This window comes from Sebastes fasciatus, chromosome 14 (assembly GCF_043250625.1).
Source record: "Sebastes fasciatus isolate fSebFas1 chromosome 14, fSebFas1.pri, whole genome shotgun sequence".
Taxonomy (NCBI): Eukaryota; Metazoa; Chordata; class Actinopteri; order Perciformes; family Sebastidae; genus Sebastes; species Sebastes fasciatus.
Window position 1 is genome coordinate 25,179,245 of NC_133808.1, and position 25,234 is coordinate 25,204,478.

At 41.1% G+C, this 25,234-nt stretch overlaps 1 protein-coding gene across 6 annotated transcripts in view; it reads left to right on the forward strand.

Annotated features, from left to right (window-relative positions):
• The window catches only part of LOC141781716 (partitioning defective 3 homolog B-like), a 242,277-nt gene that overhangs the window by 94,996 nt on the left and 122,047 nt on the right, over positions 1 to 25,234 (forward strand). For 5 of the 6 annotated variants that reach the window (XM_074657502.1, XM_074657499.1, XM_074657504.1 and 2 more), the window contains 6 exons: positions 4,419 to 4,610; positions 6,679 to 6,837; positions 12,352 to 12,487; positions 18,412 to 18,517; positions 18,666 to 18,787; positions 22,880 to 22,924. In XM_074657502.1, coding sequence (XP_074513603.1) covers positions 4,419 to 4,610; positions 6,679 to 6,837; positions 12,352 to 12,487; positions 18,412 to 18,517; positions 18,666 to 18,787; positions 22,880 to 22,924 — 760 coding nt within the window. The remainder of the gene's footprint in view (positions 1 to 4,418; positions 4,611 to 6,678; positions 6,838 to 12,351; positions 12,488 to 18,411; positions 18,518 to 18,665; positions 18,788 to 22,879; positions 22,925 to 25,234) is intronic. The other variant, XM_074657501.1, reaches the window with a different exon arrangement.

Below are 25,234 nucleotides of genomic sequence, written 5' to 3' on the forward strand. Positions count from 1 at the left end.
GTCTCTAGGACTCCCGCTACAGCTGTTACACTGGCCGTTAGGGGACCGTGGGAGATGAGGGTGTGGGTATTGGACGTCAGGGTCCCATCGTGAGTGGTCAGTGATGGGACAGTTATTTTCATAAGTCAAAAGTATAGCCCATAATGTCAGGTTTTGTCCCTGGGAGTACTTACCTCAGCCATTTGTGTGTCCACGTGTGTGTGTGTGTGTGTGTGTGTGTGTGTGTGTGTGTGTGTGTGTGTGTGTGTGTGTGTGTGTGTTACCACACCTAGTGCCGCATTTAAGCACAGCGGCTACTGTTGTTTGGCCTTGTAAAATGGATCCTTGGGCAGTCATTGCCACAGCATGGGGCTTTCCACACACACACAGTTTCCCTGCATGGCCGGGTAGAAGGACATCTGCGAGTAGCTCTCATTAAAACACCATGTTGCTGAAAGCAGGTGTCCTCACACACAAATAATAAAGTTTATAGCAGTTAAAGTACACCCCCTTATATTACTCACACAACTGATAAGTAAAAGTATGATCATCCTTCTTCTTATCTCCTCCCTCATTTTATCTTTTTTATCTTTCTCTATTTCTCTCTGTTGGCCTTTAGGGTGAGTTAAGGACATTTTTGTGTTGCGTTTTAGTTGACTGCTCATCTTCATTTTAACATAATGTGTCTTTCCATCTTTTCTCCCACACACGTTTTCTCTGGCTCGCTTTAATAAAACAACACCCCTACTCATTCACACACACCGACAGACACTGAGCTGTCTTTTTAATAGCGTGTCCTCCTGTTGATCCATCATTGTGGCAACCCATTTAAATGTTAAACGACCGGCACGAGGAGGTTCATCTACGCAAACGGCTTTTTTTTTTCTTTCTATAACTGGATGGATTTGATGGAGTTCATGGAGCAAAGATACAAACACCTTTTTTATGGCGGCAAACACACATGAGTGCACTCTCGTTGTTTATTATTTTAGCATCGCACACACAGATGTAACCACCTATCATGGCAATGAGGCTGATATAATAGAAATGTTCCATGAAATTGCATTGTGCACTTACTATTTGTTTCGTCCACTCCCGTGTGTGTGTTTTTAAAGCAATTTAAAAAAAAGAGGCCTTGTTTAATTTTGTGTTTTTTCTTAGTTCAGCCACTGAAAACAAGTATTTTATTTCTGTATTCATTTGGTTGTAAAAACACGCTGAACAGCCAGGTTTGACACCCAATGATGTTTTTTTTAACGGGCTGTTTGTTTGCCTGGTAAACTATCGTAGGAAGCCCAGAGGCTGTGCTTATTCATTGTTTTACTGGCAAATTGAATTCATCACCCAGATAAACAACTTTACATACATTTGCATATTTTTGTCAGATTCCATAAAACATCTCGCAGCCCTGTGGGTGGTCCTGACCCCCAAGCTGAGAACTGCTGCTTCAAACTTTTCTGCAGCGTAACAACAGCCGTCCGCTGCTCTTAACTCATTCTGGCGTTGCTTCTGTCCCGTGCTGAGTGCAAGAAAATGAAATCATAAATTAGCAAAGCGTGGAAGTTCAATCAGATAAGTAAAAGAATGTAGAGCCGGCAGAAAAAAAAAAAAAAAATGAGGAGTTGCTAAATCATGAACATTGCTTCGGACAGAATCCCAGAGACTAACAAATACTCAACGTAATTATGCGCGGAAAGTAGCTAACATTTCTCTTCTGGGTGTTTTAAAGTTCTTTTCCAAGGTCGTGGAGCTTCCTATCAGGTCTGGACAGTCGGTCTGATGAGGGGAGTTTTTCCAGCAGGGAAAACAGTTTTCTGCAGAGTAGAGGACTTTGTGTCGGCTTAACGCTGTTAAACCTACAATCCCCACAGACAAACACTGTCTAAACCTGACACTGCTGACCCACGCAAACGCACACATGCACACACTCACACACACACACAGACTCAGACTGAATTCATGCATATACAGAACATAGACAGGCACTAAAGCTTGGCACCTGCACACAGACTTTCTACTATAAGTACATACAATTATTTGTGACAAACACACACGCATACACACAGCAATGTACATGAACATACTGTATAGACACTGAATTTTGATTGCAAGGACAAACACAATACTGTAACCATGAAAATGTTGACATAAAAACTTACACATAGCAACACACACAGTCGTACAAGCTACAAACAGCTCATATTTGATGCCCAGACACACCAAACCAAAATCAAAGAACTAGGGGCGACGAAGGTCGTTGCCTTTGTCTTGGCTGAAAAGCTGCATTTGAACCCACGTACGTTCTGCGCCTGCGTGAGATGAAATACTGTAACTCTTCACACCAGCAGGTCACGTTAGTCTCTATTCGTCATTCAAAAAGGGAAACCGGAAGACCGAGGACGGTAGATTTACAAGCCGTTGTTATGATACGTATATGAAACAAAGCGGCGTTTGCCGACCACTTTCACACCACTCTCGCTCAACGCTTAGCTTCATCCCAGATGGCCATGTTGTTGTGAAAATATCTGTGTGTTGGAGTGATCAGATGAGATGAAAATGACAATTGAGAAGAGCCCTCTCAACTTTACTCGTTGTCTTGCTTTCCTCACTTCCGTTTCTCTTCTCGAGTACTGATTTGTTTAAGCTGAACAGCCAATCAGAGTGATTTCTCTCACCGACGGGCTCTGCCCCCGATTCAACATGCTGAATCGGTCGAAAAACCTCCGACACGGGCAGACTAGAGCTGACGGTGCATAAACACACCGCAAAAACATGGCCGACAGACGCTCACTGACTGCCGGCCTGGTGTGTCAGGGCCTTTTTTTAGCCTCATAGTGTTGGTGTACATACTCTTCTCCTCCATCTGTCTAAAAACACTTTTTGAGCTTCAAATATGTCATCCAGTATATTAATTAGGAAACACCTCTAGATGCTATGCAGCCCCGTCTAGTAATGATCAGAGTGGACAAATATGCAGCACACAATTTAATACAATACCTTGCACCTTCTCTTCTATATAATATATCTAAAAGGTTGAAAGGAATTGGATTTTCATAAATCATCTCGATTTTGGCAAATCTTCTAAATTTAACGTTCTGTCTGGCGATACATCCCCACAGCGCCTGTCACAATAACTACTTTTGTCGTTCCTGAAATAGTGCGATAAACAATATTATTGTCATTTAAAGATCGTTGTATGCCACCCTAAGTACACCGTGTAAAAGAGCGATGAACTTTGAATTCTTAAGAATATTAAGACATTGGAATTGGAAGGTGAAAAACTATTATAAATAAATCAAACAAATAAAACCAAACGACCAAAACAATAAATATAATGAACTCTCGGGCTCTGCGCAATGACCAAGTCTTATTATGGTAGGAGAAACCCTGCTGTTTATTCTGGCATCATTTTGGCTATAATGTTGGTGACATTCTTATGTAAACACAACGGGCAATATCGAGGTCATGTCCATGTATCGTACGATAAGTTTATATCGTAATTATCGTGACAGGCCAAGGGATAGATGGTGATAAACTATGATAAATCATTGTTAACAACAAGGTGTCTTTAGATCATATCATGTTTTCCTGTAAAGCTCATTTTTTGTTTGTCCCTTTTCTTCCAGATCATCTGTTCAGTTTGTTTTCCTGATCTTATAGTAAGAAATCTAGACTAAACTATTTGTTTACTGTTGAAATCTTAGGTTTCACAAATAAGCATACACTTGGTCAGTATTTAGAATGAAATAGTGTCTTTTGATGAATGCCATTACTTGTCATCATATTTCAGTATAATCCATATGTAGTGCAACATTGCTCCCTCTCCCACTGAGCCATCACAGGCTTCAAACACACACTTTCATCTGGCGAGATCCACTTGCTTCCTTTGTTTCTGATGTATAGTCTCAGACTTAGTCATTACTGCCATACCTTCTTGTAGATAATATGGTGTTTTTCTCCATCTCCTCCGTCTCTCTGGGTTTATAATAGTCATTTACGCAGCCAGTCTTTGGTTCTTGTTTCTCTGTCTGTTGTACAATCTTTCTATCCTCTCCATGTTCCCTCTTCTCTCACTACTTTTGTGTCTCTCTGTGTTTGCCGTATTCTCCAATTACCTCTTGAAAATGTGCGGGTCATTTTATTGATATTGCCGAGCTGAAAGAAGAAAAAAGATGTTTCTAAAAGCAGTCAGTCCAAATGGCTTTTTTCTTTTTCCTTTTTTTTTTTGTTCTTCGAAAAAAGACTGACCACAGTCTCTCACTCGGAGAGAAATTTTATCTGAAAAGCTCCTTTCTCTCAAATGGAAAAGCTTTTAGTTTAGCTTTTGGAGACTATTCAGGCCCAATGAAGTGACCTCTGTATCCTCACCCTGTTCCTTCTGTCTTCCTCATCGATGTCTCTCCCCCTTCTACCTCCATTACTCTCTCCATCACTCCCAGAAGGACGAGCTGTACCGTGTGACGGGCTTTGTCCCGGAGAATGGGAAGGAGCAGCTCATGTACGAGGTGCCGCTTAATGACACCGGCTCGGCGGGCCTGGGCATCAGCCTCAAAGGAAACAAGTCCAGGGAGACGGGAGAGGACCTGGGCATCTTCATCAAATCCATTATACATGGAGGGGCAGCATACAAGGTGACGTTTTATTTTCACACTTACCTGAATGAGCAATAAAGAAAGACAAACTGTGTCCTGGGAAATATTAATTGATGAATTCTGAAAGCTGCGATGGACTGGCGACCTGTCCAGGGTGTACCCTGCCTTCGCCCAATGTCGGCTGGGATCGGCTCCAGCCCCCCCGCGACCCCTAACGGGATAAGCGGTTGCAGATGGATGGATGGAATTCTGAAAGGTGCTTCACCTGAAGCAGCGGCGCCGGAATGAGATTTGAAGTGAGGGAGCATCCAGCTTTGGATGACGTAATACAGTGTTTCCCACAGGATCTTGTGAGACTGTGGTGGGTGGACCTCAGACAGTCTTGGGGGAGGTCCGGGGGAGCATGTACAAGAACATTTTGTACATTTTAAGTTAAATGCGTCACTCTGGTGCACAAAATTAAGAGGCTAGATCTATGAAGAACTTTGTGCTCTAGCAAACAATTTAATTAGACGGGGTCCGCGTTTCAAGACGGGTCGGGTGGGTTGCCCTGACGCACTGAGGACAGTCCACCCTGGTTGACAGACACACCTGGAGCGCAGGTAGAGAGGACGCACTGAGCAGCGAGCACTCAACGACCCGGGAGGCAGCAAGGTCTGGGCGAGGGGTGCTGTAAAACTCACAGTTGGAGCTGTGAGCCACTTTCACCTTGGCCTTACCAAGCCGACTGCGCTGACCCCACCCGTTGAGAAGTGTCAAAGATGTGAACGGCGTCGACGTGAACCCGGTGCAGGACACACCGGTGGCCTCCAGGAAGGAAGACACCTACATTCACTTCAGCGTGGACGTGGAGATCCAGAGACATGTGGAGAAATTACCTAAAGGAGCAGCTATCTTCTTTGAATTCAAGCACTACAAACCTAAGAAGAGGTTTACCAGCACTAAATGTTTCGCCTTCATGGAAATGGACGAGATCAAACCGGGCCCCATCGTCATCGAACTGTACAAGACGAAGAAACTGCAGCTTCTAACAAAGAAACAACTCTATCTGCATCTTCATCAGACGTTACTCAAGGACAGCTAAGTCGCAGCACGCAGCCCTGAACTTTAAAACCGCCTCATTTTTAATCTCTCCCTCTTTTAACATCCACATCCAGAAACATGTGGTGCTCCACCTCAACACCTCCAGCAATACCAAACCAAGGTTGAAGCTCATTATGAAAGCGTAGCGGGGTTGTTTGTGTCAGAACACTTTGATTTCATTTGATTTAGGCTACACAATGGTTGTTATGATTGGAGAAAGGTCCAACATGTTAGACGCCATATAGACATCATCGCCAACGTTCTACCTGGTTCAGACGTTACCATTTTGTTAAAGAGGCAAACGTTTCTCCAGTGGGAGTCAATAGAGCGTCAGAAGAGAGTCAAAGAGAGTTCACCTCTTCAAATGTGCAGAAAATGACAACTAACGTCAGAAGGGAACTTATTATTTATGAGACCGTCTTCAGAGACACCTCAGCTGTCTCTCTGTCTCTGCTGCCATGTGCTCCTGTTCTGTTAACCTTTGACCTCTTTCTCACCAGGACACACTTGTGACCTGACGTGTCACAGACAGCAGAGAGACAGACAGACACATGCACACACACTCCGGCGCGCACACACCTGTGCAGCGTTTAGTATATCTGTGCACCGACAGACAGGAATAGATGGAAGCAGGTCGGCTGTAGAGACGTTGTAAATGACACACCGGGGAAGTCAGACAGATGGAGCTGATGGTCGTCTCTGTTTGTATATGTCTCAGAAGTGTGTGTGCGATTTTGTGTGTGTCGTGTGTGTTAAGCTGGTCTGACTTCAGAGAGATGCTCAGTGAAAGATACAGATTGTGTGATAGTGTGTGTGCGTGTGTGTGTCTGTAGAATAGCATAAGGAAACATAAATGGAGCACATACATATTTGCATACATGCAGGCACACAAGGTCAACAAGGTTACGTGATTCTTTAACTAACCATAGACATTAATGCATCAACTTGTAAAACATGCAGAAGTCTGCAGTGAAAATGCACACAATGTTTTAATCCAACTGGTGTGTGTGTGTGTAATTTACAGGACGGGCGTCTACGTGTCAATGATCAGATGGTCGCAGTAAACGGAGAGTCTCTGCTGGGGCGCTCTAATCACGTGGCCATGGAGACGCTGCGCCGCTCTATGTCACAGGAGGGAAACGTCAGAGGGACGATCCAACTGGTGGTGATGAGGACTCTGAAGGTACACACACACACACACACACACACACACACACACACACACACACACATTCACTGATATATGAATCTTTTGCTCTATAAAATGTCAGAAAATAGTGAAAAATGTCTTTAAATGTATTGATTTGTCAGTGCAATACCAAAATATATTCAGTTTTATATGATATAACGGAAAAAAGCAGGAAACTGAAATTCACTATTGTGGACTGAGTGAAATTTGTAAAATTGGTATGTTAATGTTTACTATAATCGTAAGTGGCTCTACTGTGACGCGCTCTTTTGCGTAAATGTATAGACATAAGGCAAAATGCTGATGAACATGAAGAGCATGTGTGGTCGGACAACGTATCCTCTGTACAATAGTTCGTATATCTTACGAAAAGTTATTCCTAATTTTTTGTGCATTTTCCTATGAATGTCCACCAAAATGTGACGCACGTGTCAATTTCCCCTTATTATATGCATAAAGTCTTTTCAAAATAAACTTCCGTCTTCACAGGAAACAACTGTGGTTAGGTTTAGGCAACCAAACGACTTAGTTAGGTTTAGGAAAAGATCGTGATTTGTGTTGAAATAACTAGGGAAGTGGCGTAACTTGTGTATGTAAATTACGTGACAAATAAATCAACTTTGACTTCTGGTTTCACACGGGACACGAACACCGGTCCCCTGGGTGAAATGGGTTGATTTTTGACCCACCCATCCACCCCGACCTCATCCCTATGCGGCGCTTGTCGCTCTTTATACTTCCTGCTTCACAATTACATACAAATTGATTTAGTGGGATGCATATTACAGTGCATTACTTTTCGTAGGCATAGCTACGGACAGTGTATGAGAACAGCCTGGGTCTGAGCAGTTTTAATGGATACCTCAAGGTGAAACACATATTGCATTATGTGTATTCATAATAGACTTCAATATCTCTTTTTATAGTCAGAAAAATCCAGAATCTGGGTTAGGACACCCGCTGAGAGCATGAGACAGGCACATGCATGCCTCTGTCACTCGACTAAGACAAAAACAAACATGCATGCTTCTTTTATCTTCCCTCTGTATCTCCTCTCCTCTCTTTTGGCTCTCACTGACTAAAGCATCTTTTCTTTTTTCCCTTGCAGTCTGCTGCCTCTGACTTTTAACCCTTCCATCCATTCTTCACATACTTGACACTAGTCTCCCTGCTCTTACCAGCAGCAGCAGCAGCAGCAGCAAAAGAGCATTTACACTTCAGCTATTCAGATTTTGTGTGTTTCCTTGTGCGTGTGTGTGTGTGTGTGTGTGTATTCTTCACTCCGCTGTATCTCTTTTCTGTTGGAGTAAAAAAAAGATGCTTTTCACCTCGGCTGCTTTTCAGCTGCTGCCTTTTACACGGCTATGTAGAGTGTTTGTACAAAACCGTGCACACACAAAGCAGGGTTGTTGGCTCAAGTGTGAATGGCCCTTTGCATGGCCTGCTGGTGGTGGGAAAAAAAGCTACATACTGTACAGTTTAGTACGCCCTGCATGATATACTCACACACAAGCACAACAAACACTCAGGTAAATGGATGATCATGTTAACGCGCTAATAACACGTTTGTTTTAAAGCCACTAATTTCTCTAACGCATTAACACAACTTACGATTTTTAGGTTGTAACTGGCTCAGTTTTAAAGCTAGCGTGAAGATACTGGTATCATATGAAACTAGTACCGACCATGTCATACTAGCTTGTCGCGGTGGAGGCTAAATAATGCTCCAAACTTAGGCTAAATTTTGATGAGGAAAAACTGACATGGAAATTTTCAAAGGGGTCCCTTGACCTCTGACCTCAAGATATGTGAATGAAAATGGGTTCTATGGGTACCCACGAGTCTCCCCTTTACAGAAATGCCCACTTTATGATAATCACATGCAGTTTGGGGGCCAGTCATAGTCAAGTCAGCACACTGACACACTGACAGCTGTTGTTGCCTGTTGGGCTGCAGTTTGCCATGTTATGATTTGAGCATATGTTTGATGCTAAATGCAGTACCTGTGACGGGAAATGTGTGAGTAATTTGCGATTTAATATTTTAATCAATTGATAGCCCTAATTTTGATCATCGATTTATCAGTTTGAGTAATTTTTTAAAGAAAAAAAAAGTCAAGATTATCTGAATCCAACTTCTTAAATATGAATATTTTCTAGTTTCTTTAATTTTTTATGACAGTTAATTGATTATCTTTGAGTTGTGGACAAAACAAGACATTTGAGGACGTCATCTTGGGCTTTGGGGAAACATTAATCAACATTTTTCACCATTTACTGACATTTTATAAACCAAACAACTAATCGATTAATCGAGAAAGTTATCGACAGATTAATCAACGATGGAAATAATCATTAGTTCTAGCCATAATTAGGTGTATGGATAATTATAGTAGTCTCGCCTCATTGACATTAATGGGTTGGACAAAATGATATCAATACTTTGCAGTATAACGCAACACAGATCAATAGCACCACAAGCTACAGCCTCTCTAAAAACTGAACATTATAACCATCATGAAGGCGGGATTATAAGGCTGTTGTATTAAGCTGCATTAGTTTAAGGTAAGTGTGCCTAATAATACTGTGTGCATGTGTAGTGGTGTGCTTGGGCGTGCAGGGCATCCCCTGTCAATAGCTTGATGGTGAAAGCTGTTAGCAACATCAAAGAGTTGCATCCATGTTTCCCTCTTTTTCTTAAGAGAGGGAAAGAAAGGATAAAAAGAGAGGAAGATAAAGGCCGATAGATAAGAGACTGTACCTTAAAAGCCTTTTTGGGGCTTCAGTATTGATGCTTTTAACATTTCAGAAGTGGACCACTCTACTTTTTTTCCCCCCTCTGATCTTTTTTTTCTTCTCCATGTCCTTTGCTCTTTCTCTCACTCGGTTCTTCTCACTGTATTCATCTCCAGCCAGCTCTCTCTAATCTCTCGCTTTATACGGCGGCTCTTTTCATTCAGTAACCATCCAAACACCCTCTATCTATGATAAGTATGGCTCTGCACAGGTTCCATGGGCATAATCTGAGACTGCTCCTCAACACCGGCGCTGTGGTCGTCGCAGTACCTGAATTTCTAACTGAGATACAAAGTACTGCTTTTCCTGCCTGTTGTATATTATTGTAGACCGTTTCCACTTATTTATATCACATTATTACACGGCTTTGTTGAATACTTGATTCTGATTGGTCAATCACAGCGTTCTACAGTCTGTTATTTCTTTATAACAGACCGTTGCTATAGACACAGTTCTGAACTCGGACTATGGAGGATCATTTTTGTGTCAAATTATTGATTTCTAGTAACCGTGCAATAAGCGGGATAATGTACAGCGAGTGGGTCATGGTTATGAAATAAACCCCTACAGGGAAATGTGGCACCCCGATGCAAAGCGGTGGTAAGTGTCGTGATTTATTTCACAACGATGACCGGCTCACTGTACATTATCACTTACTTTATTTATCTTAATTATTTTTCAGTTCATTCATTTAATTGTTTAGATTTATTTGTTTCTCTGGACAGATAATACAAGTAAACATTGTTACATAGAAAAAATAAAAACAAAGATAATGTACAACTAATGATTATTTTCATTATCAATTATTAAGCGGATTATTTTCTAGATTAATCGATAAATCGTTTGGTCTATAAAATGTCAGAAAATTGTGAAAAATGTCCATCCCAGTTTCTCAGAGTCCGTGGTGATGTCTTTAAATAATGTCTTGTTTTGTCAGTCAAAAACCCAAAGATATTTACTTTAATGTGATATAAAACAGAGAAAAGCATATTTGAGAGGCTGAAAACTGCATTTTCTACATGAAAAAATTACTTTAACGATGAATCAATTATCAAAATTGTTGGTAATTTTTCTGTAAATCGACTAATCGATTAGTCGACTAATCGTTGCAGCTCTAATGTAATGTATAAGGCATCCAGCTGAAGCTTATTTGCAGCCTTGTCTCTAGTAAAAACAACTAAACAGATTGAGGGTAATGTGTTGCAGAAATGTTCCTGACATGTTTGACTGTATCTAAAAACAACGTTTCTTCTGTCTGAAGAAGCATTTGTTCTTGGAGAGTAATCTGATTGCACTCTGACACCGGCTAATGGGATGTGTGCTGGTAGACAGCCAGGGAGGGGAGGGGGGCCCACCGGACCTCTGACCCACTGAAGAGTGATGTGTCCTGGGCTGGAACCGGGGAGAAGCTGGCCGATGGGCAGGAGTTAGTGCTCGGTGGGGGGGTCAAGAGGAAGAGGACAAGAAGGATTTATTACTCACACACAGTACCGTCATTTCTTCTTTGTTGTTTGAGTGGAGCTCTGAGTCTATATACAGAAACACTGAGTACACAGAGTGACATACATATGTATACATGTTAATGAATACAGACAGTTTTCTACACACACACAAATAAATGCAAATTAAATTCCTAAAGAAGTAATCCACGCACAAAGAGACACATCAACACATTATTTTGGGGCCCTAAGAGGGCCTCGAGGGGAGGTGTCAGGATGACTGTCATTGCCACACACACACAGAAAGCAGTATTAACGACAGTTACACAACCCTACGGTTCATGGGAAATGGGGTCCCCTCTTTCACCTTGATCCGCCACTGTTCTTTGAGTGTCTCCCTCTTTTTTCTCTTTATCCTCTCTCCTTGACATCTATCTGTGTTTGAATAGACTGCTACTCCTCTTGGTCATCACTCCATTTAAACGCAATCCACATACCAGACACTTACATACAAACAAAAACATAAAGGGTTTGCCTGTCCAAAAGTAAATAGTTTTTGGCGTAAGATTTATACAGAATTAGTGACTATGTTTGGGACAAAAAATGCTTTTAAGTGGGTCAAATTCATTTTGGGGCTTCTACTTTCTACATTCACAAATATTAAAAACAAAATCTTTATTTGGAAAATTGAGTATAGCTGCAAGAAAAGCAATTATAAAGAAATTAAACTAGACACCTCATCTGTAGAAGACTGGTATGATATCATATATGACATTTTTATAATGGAAAGAATCACCTTCTCCACGAGGCTTCAGGAAACTAAATCTGAAGAAATTTAAGAAATGTCCCTGAAACGTCCTTCTTTTGTTTGAATTTCTGTATTTATTTTTTAACTCAAATTAAAATCACTCCATGTTCCAATTTTGTGTTTTATTTTGACATTATAAAAAGCTGAACACATTGGATCATTCTGTAAAAGTAAAGCAAAAGATGACCCCAAATAAAGGAAAAAAAAAAGTTCAATAATGAATAAATAAAATGTTCAGTAAAATAAAAACACAAACATACATTTTCCCAAACTATCAGCATTTCATCAACATGTTTTTATGTATACATGACTTATGACATAATTTCAAGTTTATAGTAAAATAAATGTTGTTGCTTTTGCTTGCTTTAAAAAAATGGAAATGTAGGTAGTGATTCCTGACCTTTATCTGTTTGTATGAAATGTGTTTTGAAAGTATTTAGTAGTATTTGTTTCCCCCCTGTTTCAGGATCAACACGGGGTGTCACCTAACCGCTCATTTGACAGCTCCTCCGGCCTGTCGGGTCCGGTGGGTCCAGTGAACGGTCAGACTAACGGTTCCATTCACTCTCCCATGGTGAACAACACTCTCTATGCTTCTAATGGTGAGTGGAATATTATCTCATCTGTGTTTGGTCATCAGACTAACAGACATGACTACATACAGCATGAATTAATGCTTTATAAAAACATATAATATATTACAACAATGGGAATTGTAATACATCATGATCTTTGCAAAAAGATGTCAGTGAGTGACCAGCAGTTATGAAGTATGATGATACTTGACATTATAAGTCATTATAAAATGCTTTATAATGTATTATGATTATTGTTATGAATTATTACACCGTGCTATTAGCAGATTCTAAGTGTGTTTATACTGCATTATAGACGATAGAAAGTGTTACCAGTACTTTAATGAAATTCAATAGCTCAACAGTATTTTGGGGCGATGATTAAGTTTAAACCAAGACAACACATTGATCATTCTCCATTCGTTGTATTTAAAGTATAGTATCAACATTTGTATTAATCACAGCCTCCCTTGTTTTTTTTATGTTTATTAAAAACCCATAGGACCATGATATAACTGTGAAAATCTATACTGAGCATTATTTCCCCTAAATTGAAGAGAATGGTCCATTTTCAAGCATTGATTTGAGCCTTGGTTACAGGCTTTTGGAGAAATGCTGCCATATACACAAATACTAATTAGACCATTTAGACTGTTTGCTCTTAACAAAGATGTATCCCCGAAATGCTTTTACCTCGACGTTCAGGGCTGTTTCCATTCGAGGCCGTGGTAGAGAGGGCCAGAATTTACTGGGAGAGCCCTGCATGCTTTTACGAAAATCCCTCACCACTAATTGCTTGTTTCTGATACATTTCACCCTCAACACACACACACACACACACATACACACACACACACACACACACTTTACAGTGCCGAGTAGCTACACAGACTCATTTTCTCCCCCATAAAACCATTTCCTAAATTTTCAAAAACTGGAACCCTGTTATTCCCCGAGTCCATTCTGACTCTCCTCCATCCCTGAATTTGGCTGAACCTGATTCTATTATTGTGTTTTCCTGTTTTAATTTTTTGCCAATGAAGCAGCATCAAAGGTGGGCATATCATTTGCAATAAGTTCAGCAAAGCACTGAATAAGTTTAATAATCATGAGAAATAAACAAACAATGTCTGCGAAGATAAAACAAACTAAAAGCAAACACAAACAAAAGAGATATTGCCATCTACGCCACAGCTTTAATTAGAGACTCTTCTGCCCCTATTCTCCCTTTCATTTCTCTCCCTGCTTTTGTTGTTCTCTCATCTTCCTCAAGGTTGTTGGGTTCGTTTGTTATTGCCGGGTTTGGCCTGTTATAAAGAGTTATTTTTGTTCCTGCTTCATATCGCTCTTTCTCGCCAACTCAATCTGCTCCCACTCCTATATATTATCTGTATGTGCTTGTGTGTGTGTGTGTGTGTGTGTGTGTGTGTGTGTGTGTGACTGGCTGTATACGTGCTTGTTATCCTCAGCGTTGGTATCTGCCTGTTTGTTAAAAAGAGTGTGTATTTGTGTATGTTTGTTTCTGAATGATATCTGTGTCTGTTTGGAAATGTGTTAATGGCTGCCCTGTGTGTGTGTGTGTGTGTGTGTGTGTGTGTGTGTGTGTTGTTTCAGGGAGTGTTGGCCAGTATCAAACTGTGTTGTTTTTGTGTGTTTACACTGAATCTAGTAAACAGCTCTGACCTTGAATACACTTTGCTGTTCAAACTCACCTCAGCTATGGTGTCATTTACATACACACATGTGTGTGTGTGTGTGTCATACAGTAAGCCCATTTCTCAGGCTCTGTGAGTTGCTGTGGATGTTATCGGTTTGTGCTCTTGCCAGTATTTTACCCTCCTAATGAACTGTTTCACACGCCGAATCCATTTTTATTTGGCATTGAAGTCCAAATGAAAATGAAGGAATGGTTTTCTTGCACCGACGTGTGCTTTTGCAGAAGAATAAATTGAGTTTAATGACTCCCTACATTATGTATTTATGCAGATGTGTTATTTTTTGCATTTATAGATCTGCCTCTTTATCTCTTATCCATCGCTGCATCTCATTCTGTCTGCTACCACTATTCTTCCTCTCTCTCTCCTTTTTCCTTTTCTGTGCACTTTGTCTCTTTGTATTCCCCCCCTCTCTCTCTGGAGACTTAATCTACTTGATGGGATGAACTAAAGTAAAATACTGTTTTAGTCTAGCTTAAAATATTATGCAATCTTCCCCAATTTTGTCATTGAAGCACATTGATTTTGTGTTGGAAAAGGAAAATGTCTTTATATAATAACATTGTATGTATTTTCATTAATGGAGCATTGATTTTACACACATCAGTTTAGTTGTCATGGTTAGTACTACTCAGCTTGTATAATGTCTTCTGTGGCTCTGGAGGAGCTGTGTACCATGATGATGTCACATATCGACTTGAACTTGGACACTACTTCATTGTATTACCTACATGTATGTTACAAACTTGAGGTGTAGAATTTAAAAGACATTTACCAGCCAGGAAAAGTGTAATTGAGTAGGATGTAGGATCCAGTGTTTTTGCTGCTTGACCGTTCATTAAAGGGACCAAAACTCACTCGCCAGAAAAAAATGTTGGCATTGTACATTTCTGCAAACCAATGTCAGTGTTTCTGAACCAAAAAGTCACAGCGTAACGTAACAGCGTAACGTAACAGCGTAACGTAACAGCGTAACGTGACAGCGTAACGTGACAGCGTAACGTGACAGCGTAACGTGACAGCGTAACGTGACAGCGTAACGTGACAGCGTAACGTGACAGCGTACAGTCACACGGGACACAAACAGCGGTCTCCTGGGTGTAAATCCTGTGTTTGTTTGACCCATTCACCTCCACTCCCACTCGCCCTTAGTGGACTTTCTCGCTTGATATACTCATTATCATACCACGTAACATTCGCTCGATATACTTCATCATTTGCTCTTACCAAATGCAAAAAACATGACATTCAACGTGTCCGTGGTTTGCAGAAACGTACAATGCCAACATTTTTTCCTGGCGACTGGGCGTGGATATGTCAGCCTCTACATCAATTTAAATTTTTTAATCCGTCTTTGTTACATGTCCTCTAATTTGATGGGAGTTCATAGCAAATGACTAGAGGATGCCTTTAAGAAACTAAATAATATACAGCAACGATGAGATATGTATATGGTGGATCACGTTTGATTTGCTAAAAATCCTGTGATTGTTAAACTTGAGTCAAATTTTTCACAGTACATTTTGCAAATTGAAAATAAATCAATTAATGGTGTAGGAGGGAGGATTAAAAGTCACAGTCAGTTCATCATTCTGTCTGGGATTGTTGATGTAAGATTACTATTCAGGCAAAATAAACTTGACTCTGAACAGAAAGTTAAAGCAACTTTTAATAATACAGGCCCTTTGTTTTTAAGATTTAATTCAGTAAAGGGATTGTCATAGGCCGTAGGATTTATGTGTAAAAGTGTTGACACACTCGTTTCCCCTGAGAGGAAAGGGATAGTCTGGAGGAAACGGGGAGTAAGAGAGAGAGAAACACATCGTAGAGAAAAAGTTGAGTGCAAAAGAAGAGGCTTCATATATCTGCTATTGGAGCAAACTGCTATTGATCTATTATACACACAACAAATGCCTTTTTCACTTCAAAGAGTGGGAGTCGGTGAGAACAGATCTGTGTGTGTGCGTGTGTGTGAGGTGAAAGAAGAATGTGTTTTTGACAGTTCAGCTGATTAAGGTGCTGGCAGTGAGGAGGAGGAGGGAGGAAGTTTCGAAAGAAAAAACTGAGTGGGAGATAAAATGATTTATGGGAGATCTGAAAGGAGAGATAAATGACAGCCAAAATATCAGATTGCAAGAATGGGACCAGAAGAAAAATAAAGCAGGTGATTAGTGTAGAGAGAGAGAGAGAGAGAGAGAGAGAGATGAGAGGATGTGATATCTTCAGACGCGGCTGTTTTCCTCTCCAGCTCCAGCATCTCCACTTCCAGTCACACGTGCGGATGCGAGCACATAGAGGACGTGCGGATTGTGCGACACTCCCAGCATGTGTTGTGTGGCAGCTATGCTCTCTGAGAAGTGATGACTGTATGCAAATTGTGCTTGGCTGGATTGTGTGTCTGCGTATCAAGTTGTCATAAACTCGTTTATCAAGCAGACGCAGCCGTATCGCTGAGCTACATCTGCACATGTAGAGCAGCTGCATTCACTCTGTGCTCTTCATCCTCTTTCTGTTCCCATTATATTCTTCCACATCCGACTTCTTATCTTCCTGCCCATCTTTCTCTAGTTTTTATCCTCAAGACCTTTTGTCAGTGAAGCTCTCAAATGAGTTGAGGTTTAACCCACTTTTTAAACATACAATGGAGAAGGTTTATAATAACAATTCAACAGAGTAGTCTGTGTTTGGTTAAAGCGTTCCTCCATCCATCGTTTTCTGTATCAAACTATCCCTTCCTGTAGTCTTCAAAGATGGCAACTGTGGTCAGTTTGAATTGATGGCATTTCCATTGGACACAGAGAATGTCCATTTTTCACCTTTCGGGGAAAAAATGTCAGGATATCCTCAGATTCGGGCTGCACAATTAATCAAATATTATCCCAGTCAGGATTTTGGCTTCCCACAATTAAATGAACATGATCAACTGTGATATTGACGTTTAAAATGTGTGCTCCGCTCATAGAAAACTCTGCTGCATTTCAAATCAAACACCTAAACTAACGGCCAGCCACCGGGAGGCGATCCAGATGTTTCGGCTTCACTTTTGGGGAGGCTTGTGTCTAGAAGGTAACCCACAAATTGCAAAAACTTGTAAAAACTTGCAAAACGATCACGAGACTCGCTGCCCGGCGACCTATCCTAACCTTAACCATTCGAGGTCAATGCCTAACCTTAACCATCTCACAAGAGTTTTGCAATTTGCGTTTTACCTTCCAGCCACGACCTTTGGGGAGCTGTCATGCTTTTGCACACGCAACCTGCTGCAGCATGTGAAAACTTTTGGGTAAAAAGTTTTGGTATAATTTTATTTTGCTTCTAGGAGATGCACTGTGAATAAGGACCAGTCTTATTTTGATTTGTACATTAGCAGGAATGTAGCACAACATGGAAGTGAAAGAGGTGCTCTGTTTACTTACATGTGAAAGTGCAATCAAAGTATTTTGTCCCTAAAATCAATGAATAATCATGATCTCAATATTGATCAAAATAATCAGGATTATCATTTTGGCCATAATCGTGCAGCCCTACCTCAGATACACTCCGAAGACTCCTGCAGTAGTCCTCTTTATCTCTCTCCATCCATATGTTCAGTATGTTCGTCTCAACCTTCATGCATGACCCAGTGAAGCTCGTGAGCAGAAGCTTGTGTTGGTGTGGGTGTAAGAGAGCTGGTCAACTGTGTTTGGATTGAGCAGAATGTCTCTATCCGAGCTCATTCATTGGCTAGACTGGTGAACCCCCTTCGTTCATCTGAATTGAGGGGGAAGCCCTAGTTTCCAGGTTACGACACTCAGTTACTTTCTCTATAGATAAAACACTAGAAAGACAGCAAATTGTTTTACCCACTTCTCTTTTTATTTGCTAAATGTGATACAGCAAACTGATGTAAAACTTGTTTTGTCTGTAGAAAGCACAGAGAAGTTCTCCTGACCTGGAAAAGCAAGAGTCACCTACTAACAAGCTTATCAGTGTCACGCTAGATTGAGAAGGAAGTGCATTGTACTCTATGGTGCTGAAGTTATAGGTGTTAAAAACATGCTTAGCATATGAATGGACAGTGGAGAAATGGGTTTTGTTGTAGGAGAAATATTGGTATTTATTGTAAGCTGTATTTATTCAAGCGAATCAGAGCTGCTGTGGACCAGAAAAGATGACCATGGTTATTAGAAATCTTCCTGATTTGCTGCATCATATCACCACTTCTCACATCTTCAATGTGTTTGTCTTGCTTTTCAGTGACCAATGGGAGTTATTCTTACATGGACGAGGATGAGGAGGCGGAGCTGTATGGACATGAAGCAGAGTTCAGCGGCTCTACACAACACTCCTATCTACACGAAAGGTGTGCGGTTGTGATTGTTGCCATACAGAGTGCTTTAAATATGAATGATATGCAAATATGAACTATAAACCAGAACAAATGATCCAAGTGTTCTACAGCAGTTATGAGAATGAAACAAACAACTGACTGTCTAATGGATTTGTTCCAGGGAAAACTGTCACACGGCTCAGCCCCAGTGTCCTGCCCAGAACCAGAACCAGCGGCAGTTCCAGCACGTTAAAGCCTCAAAGAGCATGGACCTGGGTACGACTCAGAACCAGCAACACACTGGTGGGGTGATTTTATCTGTTTATCTGCTCTGCATGGTGGCCGCATGCATCTTACCCTCACGGAAATGTATTCCTGCTGATGCATGGCTGCTGCACCAACGGCATGCTCCTCAAAGCCACATGCAGACGTGCACTACTGTACAACCACACACATACACTACTCACAGCTACACAAGCAGGTGGGGATTCATTTATGCCTGTTGCATGATTTTCTCCGTGTCTACCAGCTCCAGTGGCTGGAGGACACTCTGATCTTACTGTGGGAATGTCAAGCTGTGACACTTTTTCATGTATAATTATACAATTACCCAACTCCTCTACTCTCTTTCTCTCTCAACTCTCATTTATTTTTCTAAATGTCTGACAAAGAAAAAGATAATGGGTCACAATTTGTGTCGCAGGACTTTAATTCCGCTTCATTGTTGTCTGTTATTTAGGCAACAAAACAAAAAGCCAGAAAGGCTACTTCTGCTGCCGATGCCATCCCACTTCCCACGTCGGCTCCGTCACCTGTTGCTCTCCGATTACTGATATTCTGACGCGAGGGCTCAGTGACATTTCAGTGATTGTTAAAAAGTCAACTTTTAAAAAATATGTGTGTGTAGTGCCCGTGCATACATCTGTGTAATATGACAGCGGATGGTGCAGCACAACAAAAGCTTATTGTTTCAAATGTCACTTCCCTCAGTCCTCCTCCTCAAGCTGCTTCCACTGCCAGCCATAAGTGTGTGTGTGTGTGTGTGTGTGTGTGTGTGTGTGTGTGTGTGTGTGTGTGTGTGTGGTTGTGTGTGAGAGACAAAAGAGCAGGAGACTACAGTAGTTGAGTAGCACAGACATCCATGAATCAAAGAGTGATGGTATGTATTGTATGTCTGTACATCATCCCCTTTGTATTTTACACACTCGATCTTTACTACATGCGTGACAAACAAATTAGGATTTGATTCATGATTACTTGAATGGCATGGCGTGTTTCCATCGCCGAACCATCAAGCAGCAGTAATAACAGCTTATTAACATGCGTCTCTCTCTCTCTTTTTTGTTTTGTTTTTACTGACAGTATGTTAACAGGATTTAGCGACGGTTAAAGATGTCGATTTATATCCAGAAATAGTTTTGAGGGGAAGACCTTACTTCTTTGGGGACAAATCGTATCCCTTTGGACTATCCTGAAATCCTGTTAGATCCCCTCCTGCTGTGTTTCTTATTCCCATCATGCCCTCTGTTAGTACAAAGTTCAGGAGAACAGATTGCTCACACATCACGAACAAGACGAGCATGCTGGAAGCTATGAGGGTGAGCATGGATTGACACTGGGATGAAAAAAGCACACAGAGCTAATTTTGAATTACTTCCATTATGAAGGTTCAATTAAATAAAACAATGACATCAGCTCACGATTAGTAAGATCATTTGTTAATTGTGAAGTACTGTTTAGAGAATCAGGAAACTACGCCTGCAAAGTATACTAATAACAATAAACACTTAAGCCTCCCGAAGTCCTACTATAATCACTACAGAATATGAACCATAACCAGGTTTGCTAATGAGGTAATGAAGTCAGCTAACTTTAGCATCAATTAGCAGATATTTCCTTGTCAGCATACCTGCTTTTGCGTAACCATGGCAATCAGATTCTGCTCATTAGTACTTTATGTAAATGCTTGCAGTTAATCTTTTCACATCACATCATCTCTCTGTGTGGTATACACGTGATGTTTCTGTCATGTGAGGTTCCTGAGTAACATTATTTATGTCGTTTTTTTTTACCAACATACACACAGATGCCACCTTAAAGGTAAAATATTCTCTGTATCATCCGTTTCATTATAGTGGGATGCAAAATAAAAAGTTAGAGAGGCACAAATTAGTGGCAGAATTACTCTGAAGATGCTTTGAAGTGCTAATTAAAAATGTTCAGGTGGTGTCACATAGATTAGGCTCCTCCACCGTCTTGGACAGCACTGACTGAGCTTGATTTGAGGACTAATGACGGATGAAGCTGGCTTCATCTTAGGATGCTTTCACAAGCCAATATTTAGTTTGTTTTATCGAACTCTGGTGCAGTTCAACCCAAAGTGCGAGTCATTTGGGCGGTTGTAAACACACTAAACGTACGCTGGTGCGGACCAAAACATCCAACACAGGCAGCCTGCTTTTTGGTTCGCTTGGAAACGGTCCAAGACCACCTCCCGCATGTGGTCTCGGACCGTTTCCAAGCGAACCAAAACGCAGGCTGCCTGTGCGAGCATTTGTTGAGATAGACAGGTAAACGACAGGTTAACATGAGTGGGAGAGGACTAAATAAGAACAGTATAAATGTGGCTCCAACATCTATAAACATAACCACTTCTTCACACAATCTTTTTTTTTTTCTTCTAATTATCTTGTTGATGACATTTTCATGGAAACATAACTATATTTGTTCTTGTTGTTAACGCAAAAACAGGCCAGCAAGCAGTTTAGGTCGGACCAGAGTTTCAGAAATGGTATTTATTTCCTTCTTAAGCTTAAAAAGAAACCTCGTCGTGATTGTTTTCAAACCTTCCATCATTTAATGTTGTGATAGTGTATAATTACTGCATGTCATGATTTGAATCAGGGTCAGAAAAGTGCTTTGTGCATTGTGAGAACTACATTTTAAGAAAATGTAATAGCGGGAACTGTTTTTTGGGTCTGAGTCCCTGGTGTGTTTCAGCTGTTTGTGTGTGTTTCTGCAAAAAAAAAGAGAAAGAGAGACAGAACGCATTGTCAGCATTCATTCGTGGGTCAGTCACATAATTACATTTTTATTTAATTTGTCCTGATTTCATTTCCAGCCCAATTAAATATTTATGAATAATCTAAGATCGGTTCCAAATCACAGTGTGAACTCCCTCTGGTTCACCCTCTTTTTCCGAGACTTCTTCTTCTCTTTGCCTCTGTCAGTGTTTGTCCATTCTTCTTGTCTCTAGGTTTTTCTTCTTAGTTTTCTTTCAGCTTCTTTCACCGCAAATATGAACAGAGCGACGTCACCTCTCTAACTCAGTTTGGGATAAGGCTACGTACGCTCTGTTTGATTTAATCAGAAAGAATTACATGTTAGTAATTATAGTTCAAGCCTGATTTTTTCAAAAAAGTGACAGCCCTAGTGTGTGTATAGCCCGGCCTAATAACATGCCTCTGTGTGCGTCACACACGTGGCATCTACAGTTCTGCTGAAGTAGGCATTCACACACACACGCACTCAGCGCTCCACAAGCTACCGCGCTGCTGAAGCAGTCTTGTTGATTCACCGCAGACAGATGCCGTCAGACACACACACGTAGCTAGAATTACACTTTAGGTTTGGTTTTCATTAGACAAGTATTTGCTGGGAGAAGCCACGTTACTGCTCGGTTTTTGTGGTCTGTGTGTGTGTGTGTTTGAGTGCTACCAGTCCATGTGCTCCTTGTTGGCGTTGGTCTGCTCTGTGGCTTTAGGAAGGAGGGGGGAAAAAGCAAAAGACTGTGGGAGAGGCAGAAAGTGAAAGCAGGATTAACAAGGAGCAATGATGGAGAGACTGGTGATCAAAGGAGGGGAAAGAGGGAGGACGACACCGCTGGATGAAATCGCTGTAACTGAAGGAAAAATGAAAACACTGAGTGGAGAAGTGAGGGTAAAGGGCAGAAGGTGAAAAGGGATGGATGGAGAGGTCGTGGCTGAAAGAGAGAGGAAGGGGAGAAGGGAGGGTGAGTGACAAATGAAGTGAGAGAGGAAGGGAGGAAGGGACATGACTTCAGTAGCAGTGACGCTGACTTTACATCACGGGAACAAAGAGCAGCTACTCCGCCATCTTGTAAAACAAGACAGAAGGAATAATAGAGAATGATGGAGAGAGGAGGAGAGACTGAGAAGAGGGCAGGAAGGAAAAATACAATCAGATCAAAACTTTTAATAATATGGAACATGTGGATAACAGTTTGACTTTTGCACATTTGACAAGCCGGGCACAAGAAATAGAAAAAGCAGAAGTCAAGGGAAGGGAGGAATCTACTGTATATCTATATCTATACGGCGATGGAAAGTATGTGACAATATGAATGTGTATTAACATGTATTCTTTTTGTTTCAGTGGCAGACGAGAGCAACGTCGGGTCCCTGGTTGGAAACACTGCAGGTAAATACAGACAACCTACACCTGCACATCATCAATACCATAGACATAGAGAGACACTGAAACACACACACACTTTACAAATTGCTGTCTAATTCTCAAGGAAAAAGTGTTATCCAAAAATAAGAAAAGGATGATAAAGAGCAAAAGGAAGCGAATCGACGATCGCGAGGCACATTACATTGCCTTTTTGTTGCCCGATCAGACAGACAGTGTTTTTTGCAGTTTGCTGCATCTTTTTCACCACAGAATGAGTGCTGCTAACTTTAGCTTAACACAAACCATGAACTATACGCTATCTAATAGTTAATAATACAGTTTAAATGAATGAAAACAAGTCTCAAGTACCACACCAGTTTGCCTCCAAGCTTGCTGTTATCTGTTCAGATCACGGTAACTACGGTTAGTAAAGTCATATAGCTCCAGGTCTCCAGGAAAAAGTCACCACAACGAGAAAAAAACACGAATGACGTCAGGTGCTTTTCTACTCTGAGTTGAATTTTTTTCAACTCGAGACATTCACGGTGCTCCTGCAGAAACGTGAGGCGCATAGAGTGGAAAGACGCGCTCAGCTACGCAAAACGCAGCGCGCAAAACGCTTCACTCTTATTGAAAACATTTACAAAAAAGCCGCCCCAGGCTGCTAAAATGTGCTCTGTCTGATCGGGGCCGAACCAAAGAAAATGGTTGCGCTGAAGACAGGAAATGAAAGTGAGATTGTGCACTTCCACACAGCCACGGTTTCCTAACGATGACAAGAGATAATGTGTGTAGGTGTTTGCGTCTATATTTGCTTGAGTGCACACTTTGGCTGAATTTGTAATCCGAATGAATTGCATCATGTGACTGGCCCCATTGACTTATGAGTTGTCACTACAATGAAATAAAAAAATTGTGAACAAACAAAAAGTATACAAACAATAATCACATATATGTTGTTGAGTGTTAAAGAGACAAGGAGTTCTTTGTCTTCTTTGAGCAATCAAAAGAACCTCTGCTGGTTCTCCATCTCCCCCCATCATCACTCCGTGTTTGAAGTCACTATTTACCATCTTCCCTCCTTTTCTCTTCCCCCTCTCCAGTTGCATTTACATGCCACTTGATTTTTCCTCCTGCGTCCCTCCTCTTATGTCTCCTCTATACCTCGCTCTAGAAATATCTCCTTAATTTGTCGGAAATGCAAATGAAAGTAGGATTTGCAGCAGAAGGACTGGAGAGAGAAGAGAGGGGCGAGAATATACGGCCACTTCTTAAAGACGCACATAGATCAGCTTGATCTTCTATGAGGAAAGAAGATGAAATGAGAGAGGACACACACTCATCTCAGAAACAGAGACGATTGATGCTTCAAAACCTCTCACCTCAGCCCGCATGCACATTTTTCTTTTAAAGTTTGGTGTCAAACTTTTATTTTTCACTTTGCCTTTAAGTCTCCCCCATTTCATTTGGAGCTACTTGAATGTAAGAGCACTCTACCTCATTCCACTCTATGTGTCTGTCTCGCTGACTGCCACTTTATTGTTGTCAATCAGCCTTTTTCTACACTCGGCTGTACATGGTGGTGTTGACTTTTATATACCATATATAATACCTAAAGGGAACAAGAAAGGCGATATAAGGAGCATAAAAGAGAAGATGGAAAGAATGCAAGGCAGAGTTTTAACACGTATTTTATTAGAGTGTACCCCAATAAAACAAAAGTCGTCTTCTTCTAACAGCTGAAAAGATGGAAACATCTTTTTTTCCTTTTCAGTTTTCTGTCTCTCATCTTGGCTTTGGATTTAAAGTGTAACTGTAGTCCAGAAAGGCGTGCTGTATGAGCCAGAACTTGGGACGGTGTTTAAATGTGTTCTGGACAAGATATAGTGATGTAAAAAGGAAGGCAGGGGAACATCTTGCACAGGAAAAGAGGATTACTTCAGAGGGATTGGAATGGTAAACATGGAGAGGTACGGCTTTGTGGGAAGAAAAAAACAAAACAACAGTACTCTAATGTCATAGACTACGCTGCATTCTCCTGTAGGTTTCCAGAACAAAGCTTTTGATTGTCGGCAAACTGAATCCGTTGATGTTTTTGTCAGCTTTTATTAACTATGTCGACATTTGCGTGGCCCTGTTCGCCGTTAGAAAACTGTAAAATGCAAAGACCTTGAAGAACTACTTTACAGGTGTAAAGTGAAATCAGTCTCATTGTCAGTGACTTCCCCTTGTGTTGCAGTAACTGGAGAGCACATTTTCTCTCATTGACAGAACTGAGTGAATGAAATAAAGCAAGCTTGGGGACTCCGGCTGGTAATATGAGATGAACGGTAC